At 39.5% G+C, this 13,628-nt stretch overlaps 1 protein-coding gene and 1 pseudogene across 1 annotated transcript; both read right to left on the bottom strand.

Annotated features, from left to right (window-relative positions):
- Positions 1 to 3,570: 3,570 nt before the first annotated feature.
- On the bottom strand, positions 3,571 to 5,423 carry LOC112182263 (disease resistance-like protein DSC1). The gene is made up of 2 exons (XM_024320709.2): positions 4,478 to 5,423; positions 3,571 to 4,387 (listed from the first exon to the last, which is right to left on the bottom strand). The coding sequence occupies exons 1-2, from the start codon at positions 5,336 to 5,338 to the stop codon at positions 3,698 to 3,700; spliced, it is 1,551 nt and encodes a 516-aa protein (XP_024176477.1). The 5' UTR covers positions 5,339 to 5,423; the 3' UTR covers positions 3,571 to 3,697.
- A 225-nt stretch (positions 5,424 to 5,648) lies between these two features.
- Positions 5,649 to 7,519, bottom strand: LOC112182265 (annotated as a pseudogene).
- Between the last annotated feature and the right edge of the window lie 6,109 nt (positions 7,520 to 13,628).

Genomic DNA, 13,628 nt, shown 5'->3' on the forward strand with positions numbered 1-13,628 from the left:
AAACCAAGTCTGCGCGACTGTTGAAGATGGTGGTGGGCCAACCGTGACACTCACTGAGGCCCAATTTCAACAGTTTATGACTGCTCTTAGTAATCAGACTTTGAAGCCCAATTCCAATACCAGCGCAAGTTCCAAAGCAAACGCCGTCACAAAACCAGGTTTGTCAAAGGTCGTTTCCCGCAATTGGATCATTGACAGCGGTGCGACTGATCACATTACTTCATCTACGCAATTATTACACAAAAATAATAATTTCTCATTACCACCTGTTCTATTGCCTAGCGGAGATAAAATTAATATTGCTGCTAAAGGATCATTACCTCTCAGTACCATGTTTTATCTTCATGATGTGTTATCTGTGCCTAAATTCAAAGTCGATTTATTGTCGGTTAGCCGATTGACGAGAGGATTAAACTGTTCAGTGACCTTCTATCCATATTGGTGTATTTTGCAGGATCTGGCTACGAGGAGGACGATTGGTTTGGGTGAACAACGCAATGGATTATATTATTTGGTGGCATTAGCGACGGAGAAGTCTAATACCAGTCCTCCTTTTTCCATCACACGCCCAGCCTGCTACCTTACCATCACCTCCAGCGATTTATGGCACAACTGCTTAGGGCATGTGTCATCCTCTTGTTTAGGTTTCATTGCTAAGAATTTTCTGCATGTTTCCTTTCCGTCTAATAATAATGCTTGCCATATATGTCCTTTGGCCAAGCAGAGTCGCCTACCTTTTAGTGTTAGTACCATATCTTCTGTCAAACCATTTGCTATTATTCATTGTGATATTTGGGGTCGATATCGATTTCCTTCTATTTCTGGTGCTCATTATTTTCTTACCATTGTTGATGACTATACCCGTTTTACTTGGATCTTTTTAATGCGCCATAAAGCTGAAGTCCACTCACTCATTAAACAATTTTTTAGCTATGCTATCACTCAATTTGATTCTCGCATTAAAACCTTCCGTAGTGATAATGGTAGTGAATTCTTATCCCTTCGATCTTTTTTTAATGATAATGGTGTCGTTTTCCAACATTCTTGCGTTTACACGCCCCAACAAAATGGGGTTGTGGAACGTAAACATCGACACATTCTTCAAGTGGCTCGTGCTCTCAAATTTCAAGCACACCTCCCTTCCCAATTTTGGGGGGAGTGTGCTCTTACTGCAGTCCACATCATCAACCGCTTACCTTCTCCCATTCTTTCTTTCAAAACTCCCTTCGAACTTCTTTATTCGAAACCTCCTTCTTTCTCCCACCTACGTGTTTTTGGCTGTTTAGCTTATGCTACTAACGTTAATCCTGCTCATAAATTCGATCAACGTGCCATTCAGTCCATTTTCATCGGGTATCCCGTCGGTCAAAAGGCCTACAAGTTGTTTGATTTATCCCGCAAGAAGGTCTTTACCAGCCGCGACGTCAAATTTCATGAGCATATTTTCCTTTATTCCACTCTGCCCAGTTCTGTGGTCTCTTCATTGGGCCACCAACCGGGCCCAATTCCCTTGCCCCCTGACCCATTCACTTCATCCTCTGACTTTGACTTTCCCTTCTCTCCTTCTGCGTCGCATTCTCCCAGTCCCCCTGTTTCTTCGTCCTTCTCTCCAGACACCGATCCCTATGGTTCTGTGGAACGGTATAAAGCCCGCCTGGTTGCTAAGGGTTTTACTCAGTTGGAGGGGGTCGATTATCACGAAACCTTTTCTCCTACTACCAAAATCATTACTGTTCGATGTTTGTTGGCTTTGGCTGCAGCTCGTGGTTGGAAATTGCATCAATTGGATGTGAATAATGCGTTCCTCCATGGAGATTTGTCTGAGGAAATTTACATGTCTCCTCCGCCTGGTCTTCGGCGACAGGGGGAGGCGAATCTGGTATGCCGATTACATAAGTCCTTATATGGTTTAAAACAGGCTTCACGGCAGTGGTTTGAGAAGTTTTCTGATGCTGTACGGTCAGCTGGGTACGTCCAATCTAAAGCTGATTATTCATTATTCACTAGAAAACATGGGAATTCATTCACTGCACTTTTGATTTACGTTGATGACATATTGATTACCGGAAATGATTTGGAGACTATTGCTGCACTTAAAGCTTTCTTACATAGTCAATTTCGTCTCAAAGATCTTGGAGACTTAAAATACTTTCTTGGTATTGAAGTTTCGACTTCCAGACGTGGGATTTTTATATGTCAACGTAAGTATGCTCTAGAGATTATTGAAGATACAGGTTTGCTTGGGGCTGCACCTGTGGATACTCCCATGGAAAAAGGTCTAAAGTTATCTGATCACAGTGATTTGCTCAAAGACCCTGGACAGTACAGAAGGTTAATTGGGAGACTTATATATCTCACTGTTTCACGCCCTGACATCACTTATGCAGTCCATGTTCTTAGCAGATTCATGAACCAACCTAGAAAAATGCATTGGGAGGCAGCTCTGAGAGTAGTACGCTATCTAAAAGGTGCTCCTGGACAAGGTGTGTTTTTCTCTTCCACCAATGATCTAAAATTGAGGGCTTATTGTGACTCTGATTGGGCGGGATGCCCTGTCACTAGAAGGTCTACCACCGGATACTTTGTTTTTCTTGGCCCTTCCTTAATTTCTTGGAGGTCAAAACGTCAAAAGACAGTATCTTTGTCTTCAGCAGAGGCGGAATATCGTGCTATGACAGGAACATGTTGTGAGCTAACTTGGCTGCGTTATCTGCTCAGAGACCTCAGTTTATCCCTCCGCGAACCGGCTCTGCTATTTTGTGATAACAAGGCTGCACTGCACATTGCTGCCAACCCCGTATTCCATGAGCGAACTAGGCATATCGAGATGGATTGCCACTACATTAGGGACAAAATTCTAGATGGTACTGTGACCACAAGGTATGTGAAATCAGCTTATCAGCTTGCCGATGTTCTTACTAAACCTTTGGGGAAAGATATCTTTGTTCCTATGATTCGCAAGTTGGGAGTGCAAGACATCCACTCTCCAACTTGAGGGGGAGTGTAAGGAAAGTAATCAGCCATATCTCCCATATTATTGCAGATTGATTTATCCTTTGATTTGTGTAATAGCTGTAGCCTTCCTTATATGTATTTTAGATAGTAAACAGATTCCTGACTTGTAGGAACAACTTGTAATCACACTTGTATAAAGATACGATTCTATGTGAATGCAATTATCACTTCAGCATATCAGTTTCTCCTTCTCTTCAGAAAGCAAACACGAACACGAGCAGAAAGCAATTACATACAAGTTATATATAATGGAGAAGCAATGGTTACTTAAAAGTCTCTGTAACAGCACACCATTCTACATGAGTACACGGTATAAAAGTATAATACTAATGGTGCAAGTCTACAAGTGTACTGATAGCTTATAGACTATAATCAATATGAGAAGCTTTATATGCTTTTCCTATCAAACAAACTACAGAGAGGCAATTCAGTTTATTTTAAAACTACTTCAATAATATCGGTTATGCAAGCAAGATTATAGTGTCATTTGGAAATAACTTGGGGAGTCCACTAATAACTAGGCAAAATATCAAAACTAGAGTGATCAAGACTCACCTAACTGTAAAACATGAAGGCAAGAGAGCTCCAGAAAGTGATTACTGCAGAAATTCAAATGAGAGAAGAGGAGGCATTGGCCATTCATGATCTGCAACTCATTTCCAACCATGGGATCAGAAAGTCCTTAATTATGGTCTTTCAGAGTGGCCAGTGGTGGATCCCCTATATTTCTGCCAGTCCTATAATTCTTCAAGCGTGGGATCAGAAAGTCCTTAGTTCTGCTACCACTGCCACTGGTTTCCCCTGAAACTGGAATGTCAAAATCAATCAATATATCCTCATAAGGAGACATCCCACTGCTTGATTGACTGGTTGTTTGGTTCAACTCTTGCACATCTTGCTCATATATCAGACGGACTCCACACTCCTTCACCTTCAGACCTGGCCCTCTGGTTTCAAATAAGAACTCAAACTGACTGCAACTGTTATGCCACCACTCTGTACCGAAGTATTTTTCACGAGATACATAGAATAGCCACAGGTGATCGAACTTAACCTTGCAAAATTCTTCACTAAAGCGAAATGCAGGTTGTCTACCATATACTTCCAATTCTCTTCCATCGAGCTTCAGGCAACATACAAGATGATGTGTTGCATTAAAAGTCTTGAATTCATCAGTATAAAGCTTATCCACCCGATGGTGTTCATGGAGTACAAAAACAGCACACAAAGCAAATCCCAAAACCCGACTGTTATTCCAATGTGCAGGTAGAGAAACACTTACAGAACACCCAACACTCTGATGGCTGAACCACTCAGGAATACTACTTCCAGGAATTACAATTTGAAAAGTTTCCCCGTTATTAGAGATTCCCTGTGCAAGAAAAGATAGGTTGTCAGTTGATTAATGTCTATAAGTATATGAGCAGAAATGCGCGCACACACACACACACTCAGGGAGTACCTGATACATGAATGTCTTCAGCATTTCGAATGCTATGTTATTGCATCCTTGATTGCCATTTAGATTGAAGCAATTGATGAAATTGAAATATGATTTGTTTAATCTGTTCAAATTTGATGCATCAAACAAGTATTTCAGTGAAGTACAACCATCTGCCCTTAAATCTAGTATACTATTTGCTGGAAGGTCTGATAACTCTTGAAGTCTCTTGCAATTCTCCAAGTTAAAGTTCTCAAGCTTAGAAAGCAATCCAATGCCTGAAGCAAGACGAACAAAATTGTTCCCACTTAGATTCAAGGTCACCAAAGAGGGAAAGTAACCAAATTCGTTGGCAAATGCTCCTTCACCAAGATTGCAATTACTCAGGTTCAGATATGTTAGATTACACAGACCAGATATAGGCAAGCGGAAACTCACTTTTTGCACCAATCCAGAAGGCAAGAACTTATTTAAAGATCGGCAAACTACTTTGCATCCATGAAAGATTGAACGTCTTACATATTTTATGCGATCATGGGTAGATGACAATTCTATTGCAGACCCACTATTCACATCAGTTTCCTCACAACAATCCATCTCCCCCACATTTAGCTGATGTTTGCCGAGTTTCAAGCATCCAGAAAGATTAAGATTTTTGACAGACTTCAATTTATTGATGGTGCTTGGAAGACAAAATAGATTCCTGCAGTTGCTTAGATTCAATGACACAAGGCCAGTCAGCCGTTCAATTGAAATAGGAAGTTCCTCAATGGCAGTCTCATCAAGATAAAGCACCGACAAACGTTCCATATTTCCAACAAACTTGGGAATCTTCTTAACTTTTGAGCAGTTAGAAAGAATTAATGTTTCAAGAGATTCCATTTCAATTCTACTGGGCAGACTCTTGAGACTTTTGCAGTCTTTAAGATTCAGGAAAATAAGCTTTCTGAGAAATCCAAGGGATTGATGGATTTTTAGCAAATTCTCACATCCTTCAAGATCTAAAGTCTCAAGATTCTGAACACCTGCGAGGTCTGGGGTCTCCACAATGTTTTGAGAATGGCAGAGTTTGATGAACTTCAACTTGTCGAAATTCTGCTCATAAAATTGAAACAGTGAGCCACCGCACAGAACAGACAATTTGCATAATAGAGATAAACAAGTAGACTATAACTAATAGCCATACCTTTGTTCCCTTCCAAAGCCGTTTAATGTTGCTGTGGCACAAGTTAAGTTCAATAAGTTCATCTGCTTTAAATTTTTTTGGGAGAGATCTTAAGGGACACCCAGTCCATTCGAGGAGTCTCAAGGAATTAGAAAGACAAGTAAGGCCTTTGGGAAGGTCCACATTACGAATATGGAGAAGACTAAGTTGAGACAAATTTGAAAAGGCTTCTGGCTTCCAATGAGCCACTTGTAATTTAGTCAACTCCATTACCATGCCTTGGATTGAATCTGTTCCCGGATAATGAAAAACAAGAATAATAACTTAAGTGCAGAACACAAAGAATACCAAGACCTAAGCAGATTACAAGTAAATCTGCCTTGTTTTTTTTTTTTTTTTTCCCTACACAATAATTGAAGTGCAGAAGAACACAAATAATAACAAGCTTACATTTTTTACATTATCAAACTCTTACCTTATTACTCTCCAGCATATTGTTGATGTCTTCATGAGACCATAATCTACTACATTTGCCTAGATCTGTAGGAGACTGTTCACGAACAATTTCCCAGCCCGTTTCTTGTAGCAAATCATGCATCGACAGTTCTTTGTCGTCGGATATAGTTATGAGAGATCTATCAGCAAGAACACTTAAACCAATGACAGGGTTTAGCTGGCAATAGTCTAGTATTTGTGTCACACGATCCTTATCCTTCCCCTTGTAAAAGCAAGCGATATGTAGGAATATTTGTTTGTCTTTTTCATCCAGTCCATCAAAACTAATCCGAAGCACCTCTATAATATGTTTATGTGGTGTGTTCTTTAGCCTATCTATTGCACTTGCCCATTCATCAGCACTTCTACCAAACAGAAAAGAACCTAAAACCACGAGAGCCAACGGAAGCCCCTGAGCATACCCTAAAATATTGTAGCACAGATGCAAATAATCTTCTGGTGGGGGACATTTCTTAAAAGCCTTCAAACTCAAAAGTTGAAGTGCTTCATAACGTTTTAACCCGTTAACATTGTATGTACGTAGCATCAACATCATGTGCCTTTAACAACTGAACATCTGTGGTGGTTATCATGATTCTACTCCCTGGACCAAACCAGTTGCAACTTCCAGCCAATTTCTCTAATTGTGTCAACTGATCCACATCATCAATAACAACGAGCACCTTTGTTCTACACAACCGCCTTTCTATCATAGCAGCTCCTGTGTATTCATCCTCTATATTTTCAATTTTTGCATTCAGGATTCTGGAAAGAAGTTTTTCTTGTAGAGAAACTAGGCCATTGTTTTTAGACATTTCTCTAACATTGGAAAGAAAGCAGGTTCGGTCAAAATCCTGACAAATTTCATCATGGATAGCTCGAGCAACTGTTGTCTTACCTATGCCCCGCATGCCATGGATCCCTATAAAACGCACCCCAACAAGCTGCGGCAATATGTAATTGCCTATTAAATCATGAATGCGGGAATCCATTCCTATGAAGCCCTTGTGAACACTTGAAGATGTATACACGGACTTCTTTAGTATATGATTAACAATTTCGTCAATTAGTTTTGCTTCATGTCTGAGAAAATTTAGATAAAATTAGGAACTTAGCAATATAACATAACGGGCAAAAACAATATTAGCATTTGGCAAAACTAAGTAAATGCAAAATGCTAATCCAGTCTCTCAAATTTACTGGATGTTCATTACTCTCCATTCGTATCCATCCCTGAATCAGAACAATCATTCTTAATTTGGGATTTAAATCATATAGAATAGTTCATTTTAAAAAGAAGAGATTATCCTGCTCTCAAAAGGATGGGATTGAATATCTACTTTAGCAAGGAAACATATTAAGGTATGAGTAGTATGGAGGAAGGAGACTTACGGATAATTCTTGGCGTGTTGTTGACGGAAATACTCTGTTTCTAGTCAATCCCCAGACTTGATTCCACTCTCCAGCTATTCTACTTTGAATATAATATGCAACTTAAAAATTCTTGCATAGGGGCTGCCGCAGGTGGTGCGGCCCTCCAATCAAAAACTAGAAACTTTCTCCCTTTTTCAAAATTGTCCCTGCTTTTTAAAGTAAAATATCAAAAACACTCCCTGCTAGACAGTGATCGGTCAGCCGCACTACATGGCCGTGAGGCTGCCCCAGCAAGAACTTCTCTATTCATCTTTATATCTTTTTGACAATCCCCAATTATCTATCTCATTTGAAGCCAACCCATTTGCCTTTTTACGCACGGTCTCATGAATAGGTCGGCCATTAAGCTGTAACGTGATTGGGTTTACTGTTCTGAATGCTTTTCATGGTTTTTGCGTCTTAATTTTTTTGATGACATTTTGCGTCTTAATTTGAAATACAATCATATATGTCTTTCAACAATGTAAATGCCAGTCCCTTATTTTTACTTTCTATTTCCTATGCTTCCAGTAGAGAGTACAGACTCATCTTGGCTACACATCTCCTTCAACATTGCATTTGGTTTCTCATCTCTGAATCCCCTTCTATACTTTCAATAATTATTTTTTAAAAAAAGAGAGAGAGAGAGAGAGAAAAAAGCTGAAAGAGAGTACAATCACAAAAAAAAGTAAGCAATCTTCAGTGAGGTCCATTACATGGGTAAAAAAAAAAATTAAATTAAAGAGAATCAATCAACAATAAGTACAAACCTAATCCGTGTGCAGCTCTAATTACAGGGATAAAAAAAAACAAAGGCAGAAATATCACTTTGGTCATCGAACTATGACTCGCTCGACACTTTGGTCATCCAACTTTTAAAAACTTCATTTTGGTCATCGAACTATATCATCGCATATCACTTTGGTCATTCCGTCTGTTTTCTCTGTTAACTCCAAGGGTATTTTGGAGATTTAAAGGTTTACTCGCCATTTTTATAACTTAATCCAACTTTTCCCGCCTAAACATAAAACTTCATCCAATTTTGCCAACTTTTCCCTCCTTTTATAATTCCTCGATTTATTAAATCAATATTTTTCTTCCTCTTATATTTCCCTCACTTTGAATCATTCTCTGACTCGATTATTTTTCTTTGTTGTATGCTTTGATTACTGATGATGAATGCATGAATAGAAGGACGGAAAAGTTGGTAAAATTGGATGAAGTTTTATGTTTAGGCGGGAAAAATTGGATTAAGTTATAAAAATGGCAGGTAAAACATTTCATCCCCAAAATACCCCTGGAGTTAACAGAGAAAACTGACTGAATGACCAAAGTGATATACAGTGATATAGTTGGATGACCAAAGTGTCGAGCGACCCATAGTTCGATGACCAAAGTGATATTTCTCCCAAAAAAAAAAAATCAAGGGAATCAATCAACAACAAGTACATGTCATATTAATTCTAAATTTTAAATTTTCTTCCTCAAGAAACCCTAACACCCAAGACTGGTTTCCTTTCGGATTGATAACTCGAGCTCGTCCGGCAGCGGCCCGACTAGTGTTGGCTGAAAGGCCTCGCCAGCATTGGGATCTGCTGCCGGATGGGTATTCGACCAGATTTTTTTTCAGAGTGCTTCATGGGTGGTTGAGCTCGAGGTAGGTCCAAGCGGCTTGCGGCTTGTGCTCTGTGACCGGCAGCGTGCTGTGCTAATCAAGACTGGTGCTATGGTTTTGAATCGGTGGTGGTGCAGACGGTGGGATGTTGGATCGGCGTGATTCGGAGTTGGGCCTCCACCAAGGTTCTAAAAAACGCTAGGCGCTAGTCGGGCGGTAACCCGAGGCCTAGCGCCCAGGGGCCTAGGCGGGGAGCCCAGGCGGGGACTAGGCGGTTTTTATTTTATTTTATTTTATTTTAATAATAAATACAAATGAATTAAATTTTTCACATAACTCATGATAATTAATTGAATAATTAGTATAAAATTGATTGAGTAATTATATTCAAACACTACAACCACATTCACGTGCCCTTATGACCTTATCTCAATTCAAACTTTATCATGTCAGACAACAAAAAGTGAAAAAACTGACAACAAAAAGTGAAAAAAAAAAACTGCTCTCTCTCTCTCTCTCTCTCTCTCTCTCTCTCCTGCTTCTTCTTCCCCGAACTATCTGTCTCTCTCTTCACTCTACCAAAAAATGGAGAACAAGAGAGAAAGCTACCTCCTTTTCCCTCACCTTCACTCTCCTCCTCTTCCCCATCTCCTCCCCCTCCTCTCTCAAGTCCCAACCCTCCTCCTCTTCCCCACCTCCGTCCCCTTCCTCTCTCAAGTCCCAACCCGAATCCATCTCTTAGGCCTCCGAACCCGACCTGGACTCTCTCTCACTTCAACTCCACCTCTGCCTTTACCGCGACGCCCTCTGCTTCAAAACCCTCACCTCCCTCGCCGCCCCGTCACCTGCAACTTGAGGAATTGAAAAAACATATATATATATATATATATATATATATTCCAGCGCCCAGCGCCGAGCAGCTCCGCCTAGACCGCCTAGGCGGCCGCCAAGGAGCCCAACGCCTACAGCCATCGCCTAGCCTATAATCGGAACGGTGACTCGACGCCCAGCGCCTAGGCGCCGCCTAGGCCGATTTTTAGAACCTTGGCCTCCACAACGGCGTGGAGCGCGGCAGTTTGGGTCAAAGCGGCGGGTGGTCGCGGTGGCGTAGATCGAGGCGGCAAGGTCGTGGCTGTTCGGGTCGGGCGGAGGCGCTGTGCTGGTGACATGCGACATGTCGTTCGGGATGATGGGCTGGGACCAAGTATGCTAAATGGGCTATGGAGTTGGACTACCATTTGGATGCACTTGGGCTTACTAATTTGGGCTAGGGTGTTTTGTCCTAGGCCCATCCTATGTTTTTAGTTTGTCTAATTATAATAAATTCATTGTATTAGGAAGCTAAGCACCGTTTTTTTGGCCTACAGAATGTTGTTATTCTACATCGAAAGAGGAAGAGTTTCTTGATGCACCGCAATTGAGCGCATTGGCTTCGGAAGCTTTTCTTTGGTATTATTCCTAGCTAGGATATTCTTGTTCTAATAGGCTCTTGAATAGGGGAGCGGAAATGTTTCAAGTGTAATGACACCTATCACCCCTAGTGAGAACTATATACCTGTGCCATTCTGGCCTATGTTTTGCTATTAATGAAATCATTATATTTACCTCAAAAAAAAAAAAAAAAAAGTACATGTCATATGAACTAATGACATTAACCCAGACTATAACGTGTACCATAATATGAAATCATAGAATTTTTTTTTTGAAGTGTGAAAGTGGCTTTCTAAAACCAAGGAAAAGGGGTAAACCTTTCACTCGAAGTCTCGAATGATAATACACAAGTGAATTCAGTATTTTAATCTTCAGCAAAGTAATAAATAATAATAAAACTTTAATCCATAGGGTTAAACGGTGTAAATAAAAAAGAAAAAAGATGAAAATTTTGGTGTTGGCAATTCGAACACTCCACTTTTTCGTTTCCCTAAGCGGAATACGGCGGCACCATCATGGGTAAGTTGTCGGCCAGTGGTTGCACCGCCGCTGCTTGAGGCTTCATTTTTCATGGCCTAAAATAAAAGATTTTAAGGAAAAAGAAGGAAAAAAAGAAGCAAGGTCATAGTTTTACGTGGCATCGACTTAGTTTGGGATTGCTGTGCTGTGAGGGGAAGCACTTCTGAACTTGCTGTGAGAGGAAGCACTTCCGAACTTGCTGTGAGAGGAAGCACTTCTGAATTTGCTATGAAGAGAAGCAGCTGAGGTGTTTGGTAAACTGTTTTTAAAAGTGCTGTGAGGTCCAAAAGCAATTTCTAAGTGTTTGGTAAGTTGCAAGGCAAAAGTGTTTTGGCTGGGTATAATTACCAAAATGGTCATACATGCTAAGATATGCTACTAAAATACATAATTTTATTTTTTGATTATGTAACCATACCAAATAAAAAAAATTCTCATGTATTATTCTTGAAACCTTGGTTGGACCGAATAAAATATGTACTTTAAACCCTTCAATATGCATATTATGTTTTACTATTACACAAAATCTCATCTAGAATATTTGGATTAATTTTCCGACCATAGTTCAACGGGAACCATTACACAAAATATATTAAAGTCACTTGAAATTTGCAACTAAATGCTAAGTAGATGCATTCATTAGACTTTGTGCAATTGCATTTCTTAACACCTCTATTTCTTGTCTTCCTGGACCATCTCCATCATGTTCATTATCCTCCATCTCTTCACTAGTCTCTTCACTTGAATAATTTCCACTTTCATCAAAATCAATATCTCGTTGAGCATATCTTCTTATGTAATTATGAAGAGCCATAGTAACAATAACTATCTTCACTTGTTTTTCATACGGAAAATGTGGCATATCACGTAAAATACTCCATTTCTTTTTCCATACTCCAAAAGTACTCTCAATAACACCCCTGAGTGAAGAATGTGCATGATTGAATATTTCTTTATGACCGGTCGGTTCATCACCTCTACGAAAGGGAAAAAAAAAACAACTATTGAGACATCACTAATCTCATTGAGAAAACACAAGTACATGACACGAGAACTCGGACGTTGGACTATTATTTAAATATTTAGATCACACCACTACGTTTGGAAATAAGTTTTTCAAATTAAAAAAACCAGAGAATGCCATGAGAATGATCACAAGAAATCATATTCCTACTCTCGTAAAGTAATGAGTATAAAGTCCCAAATATATCAAATCTCGGAGCGCTTGCTCTTATCTTGTTTAGAAGGTGCAAACTGATCGATCTTGGCAACCGTGGTTTCAATGCGTTCGATCTTCACCAACTGTGACACTTGTGTCGTCAGCATGGACAGGCGATGAGCCATAGTTTGGTTTAGCTTCCTCAACTTGGTCATACTCTGACACATACAAGCACACAAACTGTGACAGTCAAGCTTCAAAATAATTTATGCCAAGGCGACCTATGTCATCCACTCTATTAGCCTGCTGTAATCACTTTATTACAAAGCAGCTAGCTAAGAAGATAAAAAATCTGACCAACAGAATAGTTCTCCTGCTAATTAAACATATAATGCATCTGCTCAACCTCCAAATCAGAAGTGTATGGAATGGCAGCAACCTAAATAAAATAGAAATACATATGTATACAAGAATGGTATTCTCAGATTATTCTGTCTAGCTAGCACATTTTCGTCTTCATACATGAAGATACAACTAATTACGTTGTAAGCAACACTATTCAAGGGTTTAAAGTATTCATCAATAACGTAGAAAAGGAAACTTGACATATTCTTCATAACAAATGTATAATCAAAGCATAAAGAACTTAGGTAACAAATAGACATCTCTACAATTTATCAAGTATGATGAGTCTTTCTTAACCTATAACACAAAATAGAACAATACTGATCAGGAAAAGCAAAGAAAGTCGACAAGACTGGAATATTTCTTTCAAAGCATGGAAACAGAACCAGAGACCAAATCAAATTTGTGCCAATTCAAGTTTAAGATTCAACCGCAAGCTAGTACTTCATAATCATAAACTAAATTTTTAATACTGAAATTATACAGCACTTTGAAAAGAAAGTGAAGAGAATTGTAAGGCAGTAGCCTATTGGACCAGCTTTCACCACACATAAAAGGCACTTGATCTACAACATATACAGGGGAGGATCCAGACCTCAAACTAGTGTAATGGTTAGACCTGTTCACAAACTAAACCAATCTTTATAGATGGATTAAAAATCAACTGCATCAAGTGAGCTGGTGAACATGGTTGAGATGGAGACGGCAAGACAATTCTACATTTACAGGAAGAGGTTGCTGCCCTTCAGTTTGAACTTGATGAAAAATTACAAGGCATGATTCAGGAAAATAGGACACTGAAAAATACCATAGCATCTAAAGAGGATGAAATAAGGACGCTGAGAATAGATTGGGAAAAGGCAACCTTAGAACTAACCAATTGAATTACGACATAAGAGCTTGAAAGATGCCAAACCAAATAACATATGCCCTCTTTCTAATAGAATACAATACAGAGTACATTCATCAT

Source organism: Rosa chinensis, chromosome 1 (assembly GCF_002994745.2).
Source record: "Rosa chinensis cultivar Old Blush chromosome 1, RchiOBHm-V2, whole genome shotgun sequence".
Taxonomy (NCBI): Eukaryota; Viridiplantae; Streptophyta; class Magnoliopsida; order Rosales; family Rosaceae; genus Rosa; species Rosa chinensis.